We start from the raw sequence: 17,944 nt of genomic DNA, 5'->3' as shown, positions 1-17,944 counted from the left end.
CTTACTCGGCGAAACTTCTGAAATTGTTCATGCTCCGATTCGGCTAAAATTTTACAAATAGTTTCGTTTTGCATAGAAATAATTTTCGCGAGAAGGATTTTCGGCGATTCAGAAAATAATTATTTACAGTCAATTCCGAACATGAAAGTTCTCAGAGGTACAGCCCACAAGAACCTACCGGCGGTAATAAAACGTGAGTAAAGCTATCTGGCGGCGGATGCAAGAGGTACCGCCACCCAACCAGAACCCGTGACAACAATTGCACAACCGTCCGTTACATCATGTGAAAAACTTAAATAAATTTTCGCCTAGCGCATGGTAGAAACTAACCTCTAGCACCCCAGGCAAAACAATGCCGACCTAAATGGGACCTTGTAGACTCTTCAAAAGTCACGAAACGTTGACGACTACGTGCGCAGTATACGACGCGACGGATTGAAAGCTACAGGTTCCTCGATGCCCATAAAGCTGTCATACCGTAAGTCAGAAACTCTGTACACGTCTATTTTCAGTCGTACAGAATGCGTTAATCGTTTATTTATATCACAACAGGCCCGTATTTCCAGCTGACCGGCTGCTGCATTGTTGAAACTGCATAATGTAAAATGTTGCATTAAACTCCGACTGCAATCAATCAAAACAAGCTCCGAAGAAATGGATGAGATCTGGTTCCACCTTTCAAATCAGTTCGAAGCACTCCAGGTAATCGCGCTTCTCGGAAAACAGTGAATTTCCGCTGGTTTCTTTGTATTTGCCACGATTTATGTAATTATGCACATTTTATATAATATTGTAAATCGTACGTACGTTCTCATAGATCCTAGAAAAAAAAATTTCTCTGTTTACCTTTCTGACGTATGGTACTGCAGAAGCTACTAATTTCTTTATAACTTTTTTAATGTCCCTATACACTGCACCGAAAATCGCTTAAAGGGGAAGCCCTATTTAGGACGCTAATAATAAGGTAATTTTTGGGAATTTTTTTCTAAGAAACTGTTAAGCGGATCTTTTCCAAACTTTCAGGGCATTATAGTTCACATTCAAACAACAAGAATTAATTTTTTCGTTACAAAGTGGTGGGTAGAAATCACGTTCGTAGGGCCTCATCGCCGGAGTTGCAAATTTGCGATTATGTTAGAGGCCTCAATTTTTCCCTGAAACAAAAAAACCAAGGGTTTTCTTATTTCTCGTATAATTTCATTGCCGATGCACTTTTATAAATACATTAAATTGAACAACTCTTTCCACAGATATTACGAAATATCTTGAGACAGAATCGTAACTTTTTCTGTGAAGTCCCACCAATTTGCCAACTTTTAACTTTTCTTTCGTTTTTTAGGTTCACCGACAGTGTAATTATACGAGAAATAACAAAATCCTTGGTTTTTTTATTTCGGGGAAGAATTGAGGCCTCCAACAAAATCGCAAATTTGCAAATCCGCCGCGCGAGTTCTCGTGAACGTCGGTTCATATATCTCCATTTCTACAGAACACTGTGTAACAAAGAAATTAATTTTTATTGTTTGAATGCGAACTAAAATACCCGGAAAGTTTGGAAAAGATCCGCTTAACAGTTTCTTAGAAAAAAATTCCCAAGGATCACCTTATTCCTAGCGTCCTAAATAGGGGTCCCCCTTAACGAAAGAAGAATGTAATGCGAAATATCAATTAATACATCCTCCTCTCAGTAATGACAATCAAAGCGTGATACTCTAATTTACGTCCCGATAAATCGGAATTGTGTATTTCCTTAGAAATTCTGTCAGCTTTCGTCGCTCGTAATATTTTATGTTATAAACTGTTCTGGGGAAGGTTCGAACATTGGTAGTCGCACACCAAGGACAAGAATGGATGTCAGTATGGCTAGCACAGGCGCGCCGTTTTTTTTACGAGATATACAACGATCAAAATATACAAAACACAAAGGACTTTGTGCACGGTATACTTGCTTGGATTCAGAAGGCCTGGGAGCAATTACAGTTTCAGTATTATAGCACACACTTTAGTATAAAAGGATTTTCCCATCAGATAATAAATTTATGTAATAACGAAGGTACAATAGACAAAATATCAAGAGCGCTGAACGAAATAATCGAGATAATGCTGATATCTAGAAAGCCTGTAATTTCTTTAGTGTCCCGGAGGGAGCTAACGTTTTGCCTGGCGGGTATAGCCGTGGGCACGTTGATCGGTTATTACGCCGGATGTAATTGGGGGCATGTATCTCATCATATGCATCATATGAAGACCGTCATATGCCACGATTATATTGGTATTGAGGTATTGCATACAATTGGACTGGTTTAGATGAGAAAGAGTACTTATATCGAGGTATTTATCGCTTACATTCTTTGTCGACATCTACGTTACTAGTATCGTTACCAACGAGGGAAGATCCCGAAGCCGGAAATTCAAAAAACTCTGAAACTTTGTGAATATGTACGGAATTTCCTGCTAATTACAACGCAAGTTTTGTTTGCTGCCCAAATTCACTCTAAGGGGGTGTAATTGACCACTGAAAATCCGGTTATTTACCGATTTTGTGTTATAACTCGCGAACTTTAAAATAATTTTTTTATCAAATGATATATCTAATTAAAAGAAGTAACTTTTGTCTTGAAACTTTTTTTCTATCTCTTACAGTTCGCAAGTTATAAAAGAAAATCGGAAAATAACCGAATTTTCAGGGGTGAATTTCACCCCCTCCGAGTGAATTTGGGCAGCAATTTTTGAATTTTCGGGTTTTCTTCCCGTGTAAGTTGGTGTGAAAGTAACATTATTCTATGCTAATTTATGCATTTATGTAAAACTGTTGTTGAACAAATTTCTTATATAAGTACTTTTTAACATCTGACTTAAATATGCGTTGCTATCCACGAGTCGCCAGATACGTAGCGAGTTTAAACAAGTAGCGAATGAAGTTAAATTGTTAAAGTTGTGAAATGAAGATGAAAGTTATTATAATTCGTACGAGCAACTATCTGGTAACTCGAAGATGGTAATCTACAATAGCGTAGCTTAGAAAATGATATCTTTTTGATTGACGCAGGGAGTGTCTCTGATAGACGACGCAGAAATGCCAATGATTCAAAGATCAAATGAATTGTTGATACAAGTTAAGGCGGCGTCCCTTAACATCGTCGACACAAAACTTTGTCACGGATATTCCCGAACTTATCGAAGACTGCTGAACTCTGGAGTATGATACTTTTAAGTTCTTAATTTAAGGGGTAGGCCTACCTAAAAATTTTCGAAAAATCGATTTTTCGATTTTTATATTTTCTTGAAGTACATCTTGATAATATTCCCTGAGAGTGTCGAGTTAACCCGACCAAAATTGACGAAGTTATACGCGTGTAAGTCAGTAGGTGTTCCTCAGTGTAACGCTCAGACCAAAAACTTTAAACGCGTTTTCCTTAAAATCATGTTTCCAAAGTCGGTGGCACACATAACTGAAAAATTAATGAACCGATTTACTGGAAGCTTTGCAGGATTATTTTAGGGTTAAAAATCTAAGCACCACCGGGAGCTTTTTCTTTTTTCTGCCTAGATTTTTGTTTACACTCAAAAAACGAGCGATTTTTTGCTAAATATCGATGCTTCAGCTTTGCACAGCCGTCATTTTGTCTCAAAATAATTTTTCCAAAATCAGGCTCGATAATGCCTGAATAATTTCATATATTAACTAAAAAAATTCGAGTTTATCAGTTTCTTTTTAGAAAAAATCCCCAAAGAAGCATGTTGTTTTGACCGTTCTAGGTAGGCCTCTCCCCTTAAGGGGTAACGCAACAATGATCATTGTGGGGTTACCCCTTAAAACTAGCACTATCAATGCATATAATCGTTAAGAAACTTGATCTGTTTATTCTTAGAGACATAAAGGTCTCCCAGTGACAATAGGCAGAGATTGTACAGGAGTAGTGGTAGGTATCGGACAGAGGGTAATTAATTTTGATATCGGAGACGAAGTATTCTTAGCTGTACCGTCATGGGCTCCTGGTACAATGGCGGAATACATAGTTGTTCCAGAAACTCAGGTAGTTAAACGACCAAAACTTTATTCTTTCGAAGCATCCGCCAGCCTTCCGTACAGTGGATGCTTAGCTTGGGACGCCTTAGTCAATAGATCCACGATCGAGGAAGGCAATGCGAAGGGGAAACGGTACGAATGGCCATAACCTCTAGAGGTGTGCGAGAACCCGAAAATGGCGGGAACCCGAGCTCGGGAAGGGTCGGGTTCCCGAAAATTGCAAGTACCCGTTTAATGAATACGCATTCAACGCATCGTAAGAAAGTGAAGAGTCATTGTTGATTTTTCGAAGTACAAACATCAGTCAGTCCTATTAATACGAATCCCGAAACCCTCGGGAACCCGACCCGATCCCGACAAACATTCTCGTCACGACCCGACATTTTCGGGTTCTCGCACACTTCTACCAAGCACGTATTACTATTTACGCATAGAAACCAAATTTTCCAATTCAATTTTGCGCAGGGTACTTATATGTGGTGGGAACACAACGGTCGGTTGTATTTTAACTCAACTGGTTAAGTTATGGGGCGGACACGTAGTCACTATTTGTAGACCGAAAGCAATTTACGTGATGAAAGCTTTAGGAGCCGATGAAATTATATTATCGAACGGCTCCAACATCGAGAAAGAATTAGGATTACATGATAAGTACGTGTGATTCTGAGATCATTTCTCTGTGGGTAGGCAAACGAGTATAAGTAAAATTCTGGTAAAAACGCAATAAGTAAGCTAACATTTTCTATATTGCTGTCCTTTGCTTATATTTAGTTCCAGTTTTTTTAACGGAGATCTTTAGAGTATATATCGAAAAACAGTATAAGTTATGTCGATGAATACGATAAGGAAAATAATATCTCACTTCAAGCTAGACAGTTTCTTGTTCGTTCCTTTTTGTGACTCGAAATTAAAAATAAGAGTTTCTTTTGCTTAATTTGTAATTTTTTTTCGAGTATGAAGTATATTTTTAAAGTCCAAAGGGACGAGACCTGATCTTACATAGCTCTTTAAATATTCTAAGTGTCTTCCTACAAAACGAAGAATTTTTACTTATACTTATTCGCCCGCCCACCAGAGATTTAAGAGGGTACACGAAGATCAGGAAGCCTGAGAAATATTAAAAATTAAAGGAATTACAAAGCGTCAAAGTGGGCGCTGCGCAATACGCGCGTTAAAACGGTGAACATTACGAGTCGAGAAGGGATTAATATTTTCAGTTGAAATTTTAACTGAACCTACAGAACACTCTTCTCCACAATGTGGGACTCGGTCGAAAAATTTTAATAAAAATTCACAGATTCATACAACAAATATCAACTTTGAAGGATTTTACTGAAGTAATCCTGTGATTGTTCTCTTAAATATTGTTAAAGTTATGCGATCTTATTGAGCGAGTTCCACATTGTGAAGAAAAGTCTTTTGTAGGTTCAGTTAAAATTTCAACAAAAAATATGCACCCGTTCTCGAGTTACGATGTTCACCGTCTTAAGAAGCATAGTTTTTACGCTGTAACTTTCGCAATTTTTCGAATTTTTCAATGAAACCTTTTTTAAAATACTTCTAAAACTTGTGGCTATCATAAACAATCGAAAAAAATCGATTTTTTGACCCCGGAATACTCGTGTACCCTCCTTAACAACCCTCGTGTCAAATGTAATCAGATTCACTGACGTTCCTCTAGGTACAACGATATTTTTTATACCGGAGGTGAACCAATCGACGAACGTATATTAAAGCAACATTTACTGCCTCACGGCTCCTTTGTATCTACGATCCCCGAGCAATTAACATCCGACTCACTAGGTTTCATACTCGGAAGTGTATTTTCTGGATGTATAAGAATAAAGTTACTAATACAGGTACACAGAATTCTGTACTTCGAGCGCGATCCTGAACTCTCTGCTAATAAATCGGTGTTCACGTTCCAGTATATCCTCGGGTTTAATATGCATCATTGGAAAGATGGCTCGAAGCTAAACGCAACGTACTTGCAAGCACTGTCCGATTTGACCGATGCCGATGAACTGCTGGTGATCGTGGATAAGATATACCGGCCTCACGATATTAATCAAGCGCTGCGCCATATGTCCGGCCCCGATGCCATCGGTAGTACTATAATCACGTTTCAGTGACGATCGAATGTTGTTAGTAGAAGAAAAGTTTGCTTTCAGTTGTATATGATATACATAATAAACTTTTATCGGTACATATGTAAATAGTGACATTAGCGCCCGGCCACTGCCAAAATGCTGTTCAGCATGCAAATTCTACGCTAGTGTATTTGGTGCTAAAATCAAGACTGAATATATGATGTAATAGAAATACCACGATTGCACGGCTTGTGTAAATTGTACAACAAGCGAGTGGCAAATACTGGGTATATGTATGAATACATACACGTGTAAAATGAAAGATTAATTAAGCATGTACGATCTATTTTATCAAAATAAATATAAAAGTATAAGATAGCGTTTACAACTTCTCGTAATAATAATCCTATTCGTTGAGGCGCATAAATAAGTCGAGACATCACGTGTATAAATGTCATGAATTTCGAGCACTGCTTTACGTAAAACTACTTTGCCCTCCCACGTGGCCTTCCTCCTCCACCCTTCTTCGTTTTCTTCGCCGCTGATTTCGGAGCATCTGCCTGTTTTATAATGCGATACAGAGATTTTAAAAGAGAAAAGGGGAGTGTACATTTTGACAACAGATATTGTGAATTATTAGGGTCGTTCTTATTTTCAAAATGCGATTTCTTTTGTTCTCAACCCCTATGTATGGTTCCATTCGATAAAAAAAATCAGAGCGTTAGGGGGTTTTAGCTGGAGCGGAGCCGGAGCACGGAAAATTTGTACTGCTCCAGACTTTTTTTTATTTGAATTTTATTTTTTTTTTGAATGAAATTTTTTCAAATACTAATTCTCAATATTTCATCATTGAAAAAATATTATATTGTAGGGCCGCGAAGCCTAAAAACTGCGAAATTGATCGCCGGCGTTGCCACGTGCAAACGTTTCACTCGGAGCTTGGAGTAGAGCTGGAGCAAGTATTTTGATGTCGGAGCGGAGCAATTAAAAAATTGGTCTGCTCCAATCCTCTGAAAAAGATTATTGTAATCGGAAAACAGGAAATCAATGGTTTGGATTTAAAGAATTTCTAAAAAATGGTAAGTCCTATTCAAATTTTGTTCAAATAATATTAAAAAGAGCATTCAATTTTCTACAATTTCTGTATATATAACTTTTTGAAGCATGAAAAAGTTATATAAACAGTAATTGTAGAAAACTGAATGGTCTTTTAATATTGTTTGAACAAAATTTCGATAGGGCTTACCATTTTCGAGGAATTCTTTAAATCGAAACCATTGATTTCCTGTTGTTCGATTGCAGTAAACTTTTTCGGAGACTATTTTTTTATGAGCTGGAACCGTTGTACGGGATGAGAGCAAAGAAATGCGGAGGACAATTCTACACGTATAAATAAGGGCCACTAAATAGTAAATTATACTTACTTTACGCTTCGTAGGATTTGGATTTGGCAATACTTTAAAGAACGTATCTAATCTTCCTTGCGTGGAGGTATTTCGTCCTTTGAGCAATTTTTTTGCCCCGTTTCTTACTCTCTCCTCATTGAACTGCTTATCGCCGCACAAGAACTGGACTAAACCTTCTTCGTCGGGGTCTGTCCATTTTAGCTTACAAAAATTAGATCACTTATTGTGAGAACAGAGCACTCAGGATTTAAATAAACCTTTTCATTCGAAGATAAGAATACCCAGACCTGCTACGTAACGCAACGTAACGTGATATATACTTTCTTACTTCGATTTCTTCTGGATCCATGATTTCAGGCTCTTGGAATAATAATCGGGCCTGCTGAAAATTCCAATCTTCGGGAACCGAGAATTTCTTTGTGTCCAAATTATCTATGATCGTCTCCAGCGATCTATGCGCTTTGATCAATTCAATGGCTCTCTTCGGCCCAATTCCTTTAATGCTATTCGTGTAGTCGCAACCCAGCATAATGCAAAGATCAATGAACTGCAAATAACCAGAAATTTAAAGGAAACCCATGCTACAATTAACGACAAATAATCATTCGGATCGCATACTTCGTTGTGACTTAATTCGAGATCTTCTAACACTTTATCAAAGTGGAACTCTTGCACAGGCATTTTTCTGGCCTCGCTGAACGTTAACCGACGGAGTAAAATGTTGCATCCGAAGGTGAGAGCATCCATGTCTTCCGTGGCTGTGGCGAACACCTTACCAGTCTTGACCAAGGCGGCGCACTGTGCCTCCGCTTCGCACGGAGCCTTTAATAAATACACACGATCAGTAAACGCCTCAAAATTACAATTTACTCTTTACCTACATCGATGTAAGGAATGCCCATTAACTTCAACAACTGTCTAGCATCGTCCACGTGTTCTTTCGTAACTTTTACCAATCGTCTGTTAAACTTTTCCATGTCCTCCACATTCCCTGAGAAAACACATTGCAAAACAGAGTTCGAGTGAGTAAGCACAAGTGAAATTATTAAAGTATAAAGTATCCGTAATCACCGGCTTCTTCTGCAGCTTGTAAAAGCTTCTGTGCTTCGTCTCTCCTTTCCGCACGCTTAGCCAGTTCGCCGCCCTTTAAGTTCGGCGGCTTCCCATCGAATACGTACACAGGCTTTATTCCCTGCTCTACCAAGCGTATCGTTCGATAAAATGTGCCCATCAAGTGACTGCAATACAAAAGAACCTGCATACCATGTCCGAGTGGATTAATCCTCCGTATACCGCGCTGGAGTCACTGGAGACTTTTGAGCTCAAGAACAATGCAGCACGCAGAGACGGAACTGTTAGAATGCAACAATCGAGTAACGCACTACTTCGCAGCACAGTAGTGGAAGTGTCGAAGCAAAGGCTACGATTTACTTTCTTATAAGGTTTCAAGGAAGAAAGACGTATGCTCCGACTGATAATATTAGATTGTAATGTAAACTTTTCCCCTGGGAAACCTTTTTTGGGGGTCGAAGCTTATATTTATGATAGTACTTGATGTATAGAGTTTAATGATAGCAATTTGGAGTTTAGGAATGTTTTTATTAGGCGGAAAAGGTTGCGAAATTTTTACTCATCTTCTAGCAGATATTGTGACTTACGGTGATTGTCTAACAACAAAGTATTTAGCTGAAAATGGGTTCTATAGTTTTCACAACTGGTTCAAGGATACAACGCATTCCACTTTCCAACTTGTCCTGAGTATAGGTTTTTCAAAATTTCGGAGTATTTTTAACATAATAACTTTGCAATGGATAAATTCCTAAACTCAAAAAAAAATATTTTTGCATGTTATTTGCCGTGTGCTTTTGACCAATATAAATTTGCGGTGAGGAAAAAAGGTTTCCCAGAGGAAAAGTTTACCCAGATTATGTATCGATGAGGATCTTGAGCGATCGTCACTGTTGGTATAATATCTGAAGAGCTCTGATGATCGTGAATCCGAGCGAGTCAGGAATGACTCCAAGCTGCAGTAGTTGGAGGGTTAAAGAGTGTAACTGCAGGAACCTCACCTCGTTGGTTCGCCATCCACAGTAGTAAGCTGAGCACCTTCGCTGCGCACAGCGATGAGGAACTGGTACAAGGACATAGACGCATCTATCGCGACTTTACGACCTAAAACAATGCGTATTCTTATTGAATTCTTATTCAACCGATCGACAGCAAATGCTTTGAAAATCTGGAGTAAACAGAGTGCACGGAATTCGAGATTCCAAGTTAAATAGAACGACGGAGAACGTACCGAAATAATGCTTCAATTCTCGTTCCTTAATAGCACTCGGTGCCACGTCCGCTATTAACTTCGCCAAACCGTGAATACCCATGGTGTCAAGGAAATATTGCTGAGGTTAAAATTATTCAAACAACAACTGAAACACGAAGCTGTTAGCGAGTAACGTAAACGAGGATTCGCGCCAAATTACGGTGCAGAGTTCGCATTGAAAGACCTTGAGAAACTTAAAATCACTAACATATTCGTCGATAAATCTTTTCTTATTTTCATTTACTTATTATCGCGTTTATTACGAATTGCTGAATGGATATTGCAGAGGAATAATCTTCACCTAATTAAATAGAATTAAAACGCTTAAATAGGATCATGGAAATGGTTGACGGAGGTATGACGAACTTGAGAACCACTCGAAATAGGGATGAATCGATACCGTCAAGGTATCGATACTTTTATAGCGAATTCGGACGGTCGCACTGGTGCTCACTGAGTGCGAATTTTACCCAATTGCCTATATGCTCTAAGTGTAAATCATGAATCATGATGTAAGGTAAATCCTTATATCATGCTCTGTATCGTGCATCTGGAGTAATTGGAACGATATTTTTGGTTGAACGAGCTTTTTATCTTTCGGGCAGAATGTCGATACTCGCCCCATTCGATAGGAGTACTTTTTTTTCGATACCTACTTGGTATCGCAACCCTAGGTATCGATATTGAAATTACTTCCTATCGAAACGGAAGTATCGAGAATATACTCGTATTGGTCTGATATGTTTAGAATTTCAGGGGGGCCAAGCTTCCCTCTTACGAAAGTTGAAGCAGAGTTTGTAGCGCCTCCTACCAATGAGGTGCGTACTAAACTGTGAATGTGTGAATTGGTGTGAATCGGGACGTATGTGTATGTGTATACGTGTAATGCATCGTTTACTTTAAAACCTGTCCACGGATCGTCGCGCCAGCGACACGTATGCAGCAGATAGAAGGATAAACATTGAAATTGAATATTTCTTCTTTTCCTAAGAAAAAAGTTTAGTACGCACCTCATTGGTAGGAGGCGCTACAAACTCTGCTTCAACTTTCGTAAGAGGGAAGCTTGGCCCCCCTGGCTTGGTCCCCCTGGTATCGATTCATCCCTAGTTCGAAATTAAACTCGCAGCGTTGCAGTTATATTATATTTGTAAACAGAGAATAACACTTTGTAATTTATATATCGTTCTGTTAAAATAATGCTAATAAGCAGGCTTTCGTTTAAATAATTATATCATGACTTATTGACATATATAGTTCGCGTGGACACATGTGCGACCTAACCACGTGGTTTGAGTATTTGGAATTGAATGCGGCTTTGCGATATTTGTAATGGAAAATGGATAACTGTGACTTAATAAGGACCATCGAAGACGACCAAGAAGTGCCAGATTTGTCTGAGAATTCTGACGTCGAAGATGACGTAAGATATTGTCATTTAAATTATGTTTTGTAATTCCAAGCAGAGGTTATTTATTGTATGGCTTTCTAACCACGCGAATAACTTCTCTGTCATACTAGTTTCAACCACGGAAGCAGAAGAGGAAGGAAAAGAAAGACTTCGATACCAATTTCCAGTTTATAAACGACGCCTCCGAGTATAATAAAGACACGTGGAACGACTTGAGCAAATACATTAAACGGAAAGCGAAAACGAAACTCGATGATAAAATTAAGAAGATCAGAAGAGGAATCGAGAATGGAGTACGCGCAAATAGATCGTGGATTTAAGCTTGTAACACTTAGGGCAGAGAAGGCCAGTTTGAGCCATTTAAGAGCTCAGGGTCTGTGATGTTTACCATAGCCGCGTGGAAGGGGAGTTGCCGCCTGGGCCCCTACCCAGAAGGACCCCAGGGCCCTATATTTTTTTCTGTGCTACTACACTTGGCCCGTTTTTAGTAAACTACCTCTTCCTTTTCCCGAAAAAAATGGGCCCCTCGGAATATTTGCCACCTGGGCCATTTTTCTTAAATCCGCCACTGCGTGCCACGGATAGGGAAATCTAGTAGTGTGAGGCGCAGCCTCATACCCGTACGATAGGTTTGAATGACTGGGATTCTTGGGGGCCCCAATGATCGCTGCCTTTAGAGCAGCTCCGTTATCATTGGCTTTCGAGCACTCCCGGGCGGCTATGGTAAACATCATGGAGCCTAGGCTCCCAAATGGCTCGGACTGGCCTTCGCTGCCTTTACTGTTTTACTTCTGCTATAACAGAAAGGGCTACAAATGTTAAATTGTTAAGGGTCAAATTGTTTCTATATATCTCTTCTTACAGGTCGAAATTGATGATTCCGTTTTAGAATCGTCTGAAATTAAAATAGAAGATGACGAAATTTCTCTATCAGAAGATGAACTCAAAAAGGGTAAGGATGTCGTCTACTGCATTTAGGGAATACAATCCCGCTCATTATTTACTATCCCGGGATTGTGGGATTTTTTATAGTCTATCTTGGGATTCCGGGACTAATCACGGGATTGGGTAATAGAAAATTTCAATAATTAAAATTCTAAATGTTCATTTAAGGGCCCAGTCTGACTCGGCTCGAAGAACCGAACCGAGCCAAGTACTCGAAAGAAGCGAGCGGCTCGAATAGAACTGAGAACTCGAATTTTTGCGAGCAACTTTAAGAGAACCGAGCAGTCCGGGTATGTCGAATAGTTTGAAGCTTGAATGTTTCTCTACTGGGTAACCATGAACCATATATTTCTTAAAACATATTATTAAATCATACATACGCGAAAAATTATTTTCAATAGTTAGAGAATATTTTCATTTGCAGTTTACAATTTAATTACTCACATTACTACGAACCATTATCCAGTAGATAAACATATGTATTCTAAAATATTCGAAACATTCTAGCTTCAAACTACTTGCGTTACTCGGACTGCTCAGTTCTTTCGAGCTGCTTGCTTTTTCGAGTACTCGGTTCGGCTCGTAAACCGAGTCTAACTCGGTCCGAATTTCAAGCTGCTCCAATATTCGAGTACTCGAACAGCCCTACTCCCTACTTTGACGGCCTGTTTAGGAACGCGAGATTTGGGTTTTTTTTTAAATAAACCCTCAAATTATATTAATTGAATACTTTATGCCTATATTTCTACATATTTAGGCAACATTTTAAAAAATATTTAATTAAAAAAAGGTATTTTATTCCTTTGTAAATTGTATTCCCTAATTGCATCGTACATGTTTGATTTTGAGTTAATAAAAATGCATGTTTTATTGCAGACGTGTTTAAGACAAAGGAGAAGAAAGGTAGAAAGAAAAAAGTCCCTAAGGAAACTGACGAAGAAACAATTGACTTTGAGGAGTACTCAAACTCGGAGCTGCACGCAACATTTTATCAAATGAATTTATCACGTCCTTTATTAAAGGTAAAATTATATCATACGAAAAGCGAAAGTTCGGTAATATTTCACGTGCTGTTTTTCAACAATTGATTATGTTTGCTCGTTAAAGGCCATAACAGCTATGAATTTCGTGCATCCAACACCTATTCAAGCTGCTACCATTCCAGTCGCGTTAATGGGCCGCGATGTATGTGGTTGCGCTGCGACGGGCACAGGTAAAACTGCGGCTTATATGCTCCCAACTCTGGAGAGATTATTGTACAGACCGTTGGATGGTCCTGCTATTTCCCGAGTTCTTGTACTCGTGCCCACAAGAGAACTTGGCGTTCAAGTGTATCAAGTCACGAAGCAATTATCTCAATACACAACAGTCGAAGTAGGATTATCCGTCGGTGGTTTAGACGTGAAAGTTCAGGTACGTTATTCTGCAACTTTCGCTCAAATTGAGTTATTCCTGCCAGGTAGCAGAAAAATAGTTTATCTGTATGTATATTAAATAAGAAAGCCATATCTGTATTAAAACTGAAGATATAACAGTTTACGTTTCGGACGTATTTGAAATCGATGCCTGATCTACCAAACTTTCCTTTGGAGTTTATGAAATATTTTACGGGTTTGTTACAAATATTTAGATACCTTTTTAACCAGATTTAATATTTCACCTCATGCAATTTTTATACCATACCGATGGCATAGCACTGGGGAATTCAATCCCGGGATCCCGGCTGTGTTTTGGATTCTAAAACTCCCGGGATTTGATATATCAAGTTATAACTTATCCCGAGAATTTTTAAAAACGTAAATTACTTTATGAGCAACTGAAAAATATAAAACTGGAATCGAAAAAACGGCCGGGATCCCGGGATTGAATTCCCTACATAGCACAGAATACTAAAAGTCATTTATCTCAGAACCACCCTTTGACCAGATACACCCTTTCGAATTAACACGACATTATTGCACCGTAACAAAACCTGTGTCCCTGAATGAACGTAAGCAAGTGCTATTAAACCTTCTCACGTTATTTACTTAGGAAACTGTATTAAGAAAGAATCCAGATGTTGTGATAGCTACGCCTGGAAGATTAATCGATCATTTAAAAAATACACCCACGTTCTCGTTAGACAGCATCGAAGTGCTGATTTTAGACGAAGCAGACAGGTAAATTAAAAGGGAATATCTGATTTATGTTCCTTTGCGTTCCAATTGAAACACTTCTGTGAACTTCGTTAAAGGATGCTAGACGAATACTTCGCGGAGCAAATGAAGTACATAGTAAAGCAGTGCTCGAGAAATAGGCAGACGATGTTATTCTCAGCGACTATGACCGAGCAAGTGAAAGATTTGGCGGCTGTATCGCTGGATAAGCCTGTCAAAGTATTTGTGGACAGTAATCAAGATGTTGCATTCAATTTACGCCAGGAATTCATTCGGTAACTATCGAAGTTTCAAGTTAATTCTATGTAGCAAACGAATGTGAGACGCGAACTCTATTTGTTTAAATAGGATACGAAAAGAAAGGGAAGGAGACCGCGAGGCAATCTTGGCTGCCTTAATTTGCAGAACTTTCCACGATCATGCCATGGTTTTTGTCCAAACGAAGAAACAAGCCCACAGACTTCATATTCTGTTAGGATTATTAGGTGTGAAGGTACTCGACATATAACTCGTTTCATAATTATTGTAGAAATTTGTTTACAAGCTCCACTGCATAGACTAGGCTCAGGCAAAGTTTTGAAGAAAGTCTCGCGTAAGGAAACCTTACCAGTTGCTTCACAAATGCCATTAAGGGGTTGTGCCTACTTGTAAGGTCTGAAAACACAAGTATTTTCGAGATTTTTTTTCAAAACTTGAACACTCTTTTTTAAATAAACGCGGTTGTATAGTCGAAAGTATATATTTTAAAGTTCTTGTAGATTTTTTTTTGCAATGCGATATCTAAATAAATACTGGAATTATAGGCGGTGTAGCTTCGATCTGGTTCATCAGAAATAAAAAATTCGACCAAATTTAGTTATTATATTAGATTATCTAGTCCTTAATCGGGGCTTTTCCATTTACGTTGCGTAGTTTTTATTTTACAGGTGAAAAATTATACTTTTGCTATGAGAAGCCGCCATTTCGTAGCAAATTAATTTTTCAGGATAATGAACGATTAAGGACTAGATAATCTAATATACTAAATTCCCGCGAATTTTTTATTTCGGATGAACCAGGTAAAAATTAGAGTGGTCGCCGCAAACTACTGGAAAAAAATCGCTGCCGGGAGATTGCTAATATTTCTTATGTATATTTATATTTTCCATCGCAAAAATTACTACAAGTAGTTTAACACGTACACTTTCGAATACATAAAGGTTTGATTAAAAAAGCCTTCAAGTTTTTCCCTGAAAAATTCCCGAATATACATGTTTTTGCAGACCCTACAGGTAGGCATAACCCTTTAATATAATAATAATATTAAAACACTTTTAAATAATAGTGTTATACTTATGAATATTTTGTGCCGTAGGTTGGGGAACTCCACGGCAACCTTACGCAACCACAGCGTTTAGAGAACTTGAGAAAATTTAAAAATGAAGAAATAGATATTCTGCTGGCAACAGACGTTGCTGCAAGAGGCTTAGATATTAGCGGTGTAAAAACTGTAATCAACTTCGTTATGCCAGCTACCATGCAACATTACATTCACAGGTATCAGTGTACACTCTGAGCAGGCGCGTGCATCGCGAGAAGGTATTTATTCCATCATTTCTTCGCAGAGTTGGAAGAACAGCCAGAGCTGGCCGCGTCGGCGTGTCTGTATCTCTGGCTGGGGAACAAGAGCGTTCTCTAGTTAAAGAGATTATTAAGAATGCGAAGAATCCAGTGAAGAATCGGATAATACCGCCTGACATCGTGGGGAAGTACAACAAAAGATTGCAATCCCTGGAAGCTGACGTAGAGAATATACTGGAAGAAGAAAGGCAGGAGAGGGAGTTGGCTAAGATAGAGAATCAAGCGAACAGGGTGGAAAGATTGCTCAAAGACGAGAAAGATACGGGCGAGCAAAGAAGTTGGTTCCAGACTCAGAAGGAGAGGAAAGAGGAGAAAGGTTTGTCTCTAGCTCCGATGTTATAATTGTTTTTAAAGTTCTGCTACACTTCGGATGATTTATATTCTCGTTTCATAGATAAACTATCGTTGGTGGAGAAGCAGCCGAAGAGTAAAGAGAAGAAGCAAAAGAAGAACAGAGAGCCTTCGAATCTAGTGGAAGAGAAGAAGAAGAAGGTATCCAAGGAGCCTAGAAAAGACACGGCTGAAGACAGAGCTAATAGGGAGTTAGAGAAAACTGCGGCGTTCCAAGCGAGATTGGCTAAGAAGAAGAACAAGCAAAAGAAAATTCGAGCTGTGGTGGAGGATAAATCTATAAGTAACAGAAGAGGTACACCTGCTATTTTTAATTTAAAATCTTTAATGGTATTATGGTTGCTTAAAACACTGATTAAATTTCAGCGCCGTTAAAACGGCCGAGATCTTCGTTCGCTGCCGATTTAACGGATACAAGTAAAAAAGCCGTGAAGAGGATGCGCTACGAGTAAGTATATGTTTCAAAGAATACAATAAAACATGAAATATTGTAACACGGTGTGCATTAACAATTCGAATTTCAGCGCGAACACTAAGCAGAATCAAAGTAAACGGAAAGGCGCGGGTAATTTCAAGGCTGGCAGCAAGGACAACAGGAAAGCCTTCCGAAAGCGATGAGGCGAACTTTTTCATATCTGTAATTATATCTTATTAAATACATACCATTTTACTTAATTTGTTTTATTATAGAACCGTTACAATGCGTCACTTATGTCTCACAGATTGACAGATGAATAGCACTGATTAATTGGTTTGTTTTTTTTATTTTTTTGTTTCCTCGGAATATGTATACTTCATTCATAGTCTACGACCTGTTTGAACAAAAATTGCAGTACTATGCGATTGAATACCCACAGAAACAGATATTGCTAAAATACTATAAAATACAATAATATATTGCAGAGTGGCTTTAAGTCTACGAATTATCTTGCGAGAAATGTTTGAAATGAGATTATGTCGATTCGAAGAACCAGTGACAATGCGTTTTCTTCACGTCCCGCGAAACTTATATTACGGAATCCAAAGAGCTCGGTTCTACGATTACTGCAAAACGAAATGAAGGAACCGTAAGACTTGCATTGTACTGTAATTTTAGCGAAGAGGTAATAGGTACGTGTTAATTCTATAGTGTTTATATAATAAAAACCAAGCATCCGTCGCCATTCACAACCTCGCACACGATTCCCATTCATCGTTAGGTTTAATACAGTTTATCACTTAACGCTAATAATTCTAATATTGAAAAAGGAAATTTTATAAAACCTAGGCCCATTTTAAATTACTCAGAGTTTCTCTCAAATTTGTACCCAACGTCTTCCCGAAAGATTGCATATTGATTCGATGATGTTGAAATTTTAATGAGAATTCGAACGATTCGTCTCTGATTCTCGTGGAGCTACAAGTACATCCTGCGAGCAAAATCGGTTATAAATGTAATCGCATTTATGCAAGGTGTTTATTAATCGCTATTACTATTATGGAAATGATGTTTCGAAAGTAACTTCTACTAATGTGCTGGATTCCAGACGAACGATGACGGAGCTTGCGAAAATTGATGTGCATAAAATTACCGCCGCATAAATATCAATAAATACAACGCGCTCGTCGTTGATGCGAG

At 38.5% G+C, this 17,944-nt stretch overlaps 3 protein-coding genes across 5 annotated transcripts; 2 read left to right on the top strand and 1 right to left on the bottom strand.

Moving 5' to 3' along the window:
- The first annotated feature begins 238 nt into the window (after positions 1-238).
- Positions 239-6,508, top strand: LOC143375661 (NAD(P)H oxidoreductase RTN4IP1, mitochondrial). 3 transcript variants are annotated; one of them, XM_076825015.1, is made up of 9 exons: positions 239-478; positions 567-702; positions 1,813-2,053; positions 2,135-2,280; positions 3,050-3,199; positions 3,873-4,162; positions 4,496-4,681; positions 5,712-5,889; positions 5,959-6,508. In XM_076825015.1, the coding sequence occupies exons 2-9, from the start codon at positions 655-657 to the stop codon at positions 6,160-6,162; spliced, it is 1,443 nt and encodes a 480-aa protein (XP_076681130.1). In that variant the 5' UTR covers positions 239-478; positions 567-654; the 3' UTR covers positions 6,163-6,508. The 3 variants fall into 3 exon arrangements, with proteins under 3 accessions (XP_076681130.1, XP_076681129.1, XP_076681131.1); XM_076825014.1 differs by having other exon boundaries at positions 553-702; XM_076825016.1 differs by lacking the exons at positions 1,813-2,053; positions 2,135-2,280 and having other exon boundaries at positions 553-702.
- Fen1 (Flap structure-specific endonuclease 1) lies at positions 6,445-10,101 on the bottom strand. Its single transcript, XM_076825017.1, has 8 exons — positions 9,826-10,101; positions 9,596-9,698; positions 8,598-8,764; positions 8,408-8,517; positions 8,145-8,348; positions 7,855-8,073; positions 7,545-7,727; positions 6,445-6,680 (listed from the first exon to the last, which is right to left on the bottom strand). Exons 1-8 carry the CDS (start codon positions 9,905-9,907, stop codon positions 6,606-6,608), a joined length of 1,143 nt encoding a protein of 380 aa, XP_076681132.1. The 5' UTR covers positions 9,908-10,101; the 3' UTR covers positions 6,445-6,605.
- An 859-nt stretch (positions 10,102-10,960) lies between these two features.
- On the top strand, positions 10,961-16,996 carry Rs1 (Dead-box helicase Rs1). Its single transcript, XM_076825932.1, has 13 exons — positions 10,961-11,266; positions 11,365-11,547; positions 12,119-12,206; positions 13,076-13,221; positions 13,307-13,612; positions 14,231-14,358; positions 14,433-14,630; positions 14,704-14,848; positions 15,710-15,891; positions 15,960-16,291; positions 16,370-16,621; positions 16,693-16,774; positions 16,851-16,996. The coding sequence occupies exons 1-13, from the start codon at positions 11,183-11,185 to the stop codon at positions 16,942-16,944; spliced, it is 2,220 nt and encodes a 739-aa protein (XP_076682047.1). The 5' UTR covers positions 10,961-11,182; the 3' UTR covers positions 16,945-16,996.
- Positions 16,997-17,944: the final 948 nt, after the last annotated feature.

Source organism: Andrena cerasifolii, chromosome 13 (genome assembly GCF_050908995.1).
Source record: "Andrena cerasifolii isolate SP2316 chromosome 13, iyAndCera1_principal, whole genome shotgun sequence".
Lineage (NCBI taxonomy): Eukaryota > Metazoa > Arthropoda > Insecta > Hymenoptera > Andrenidae > Andrena > Andrena cerasifolii.
The sequence above is the reverse complement of the archived record's forward strand: the minus strand, read 5'-3'. Positions and strand labels throughout refer to the sequence as shown.

Excerpts from the sequence above, each read along its gene's own strand:
- LOC143375661 (XM_076825015.1), top strand. The coding sequence starts at position 655 with ATGGATGAGATCTGGTTCCACCTTTCAAATCAGTTCGAAGCACTCCAG. Across the intron at positions 703-1,812 it reads ATCAGTTCGAAGCACTCCAG|GTTCGAACATTGGTAGTCGC; the intron begins GTAATCGCGCTT and ends GTTCTGGGGAAG. Across the intron at positions 4,682-5,711 it reads GAATTAGGATTACATGATAA|GTACAACGATATTTTTTATA; the intron begins GTACGTGTGATT and ends ACGTTCCTCTAG.
- Fen1 (XM_076825017.1), bottom strand. The coding sequence starts at position 9,907 with ATGGGTATTCACGGTTTGGCGAAGTTAATAGCGGACGTGGCACCGAGT. Across the intron at positions 8,349-8,407 it reads TGGGCATTCCTTACATCGAT|GCTCCGTGCGAAGCGGAGGC; the intron begins GTAGGTAAAGAG and ends TATTTATTAAAG. Across the intron at positions 7,728-7,854 it reads TGGATCCAGAAGAAATCGAA|CTAAAATGGACAGACCCCGA; the intron begins GTAAGAAAGTAT and ends AATTTTTGTAAG.
- Rs1 (XM_076825932.1), top strand. The coding sequence starts at position 11,183 with ATGGATAACTGTGACTTAATAAGGACCATCGAAGACGACCAAGAAGTG. Across the intron at positions 11,548-12,118 it reads GAAGAGGAATCGAGAATGGA|GTCGAAATTGATGATTCCGT; the intron begins GTACGCGCAAAT and ends CTCTTCTTACAG. Across the intron at positions 14,631-14,703 it reads TTACGCCAGGAATTCATTCG|GATACGAAAAGAAAGGGAAG; the intron begins GTAACTATCGAA and ends TTGTTTAAATAG.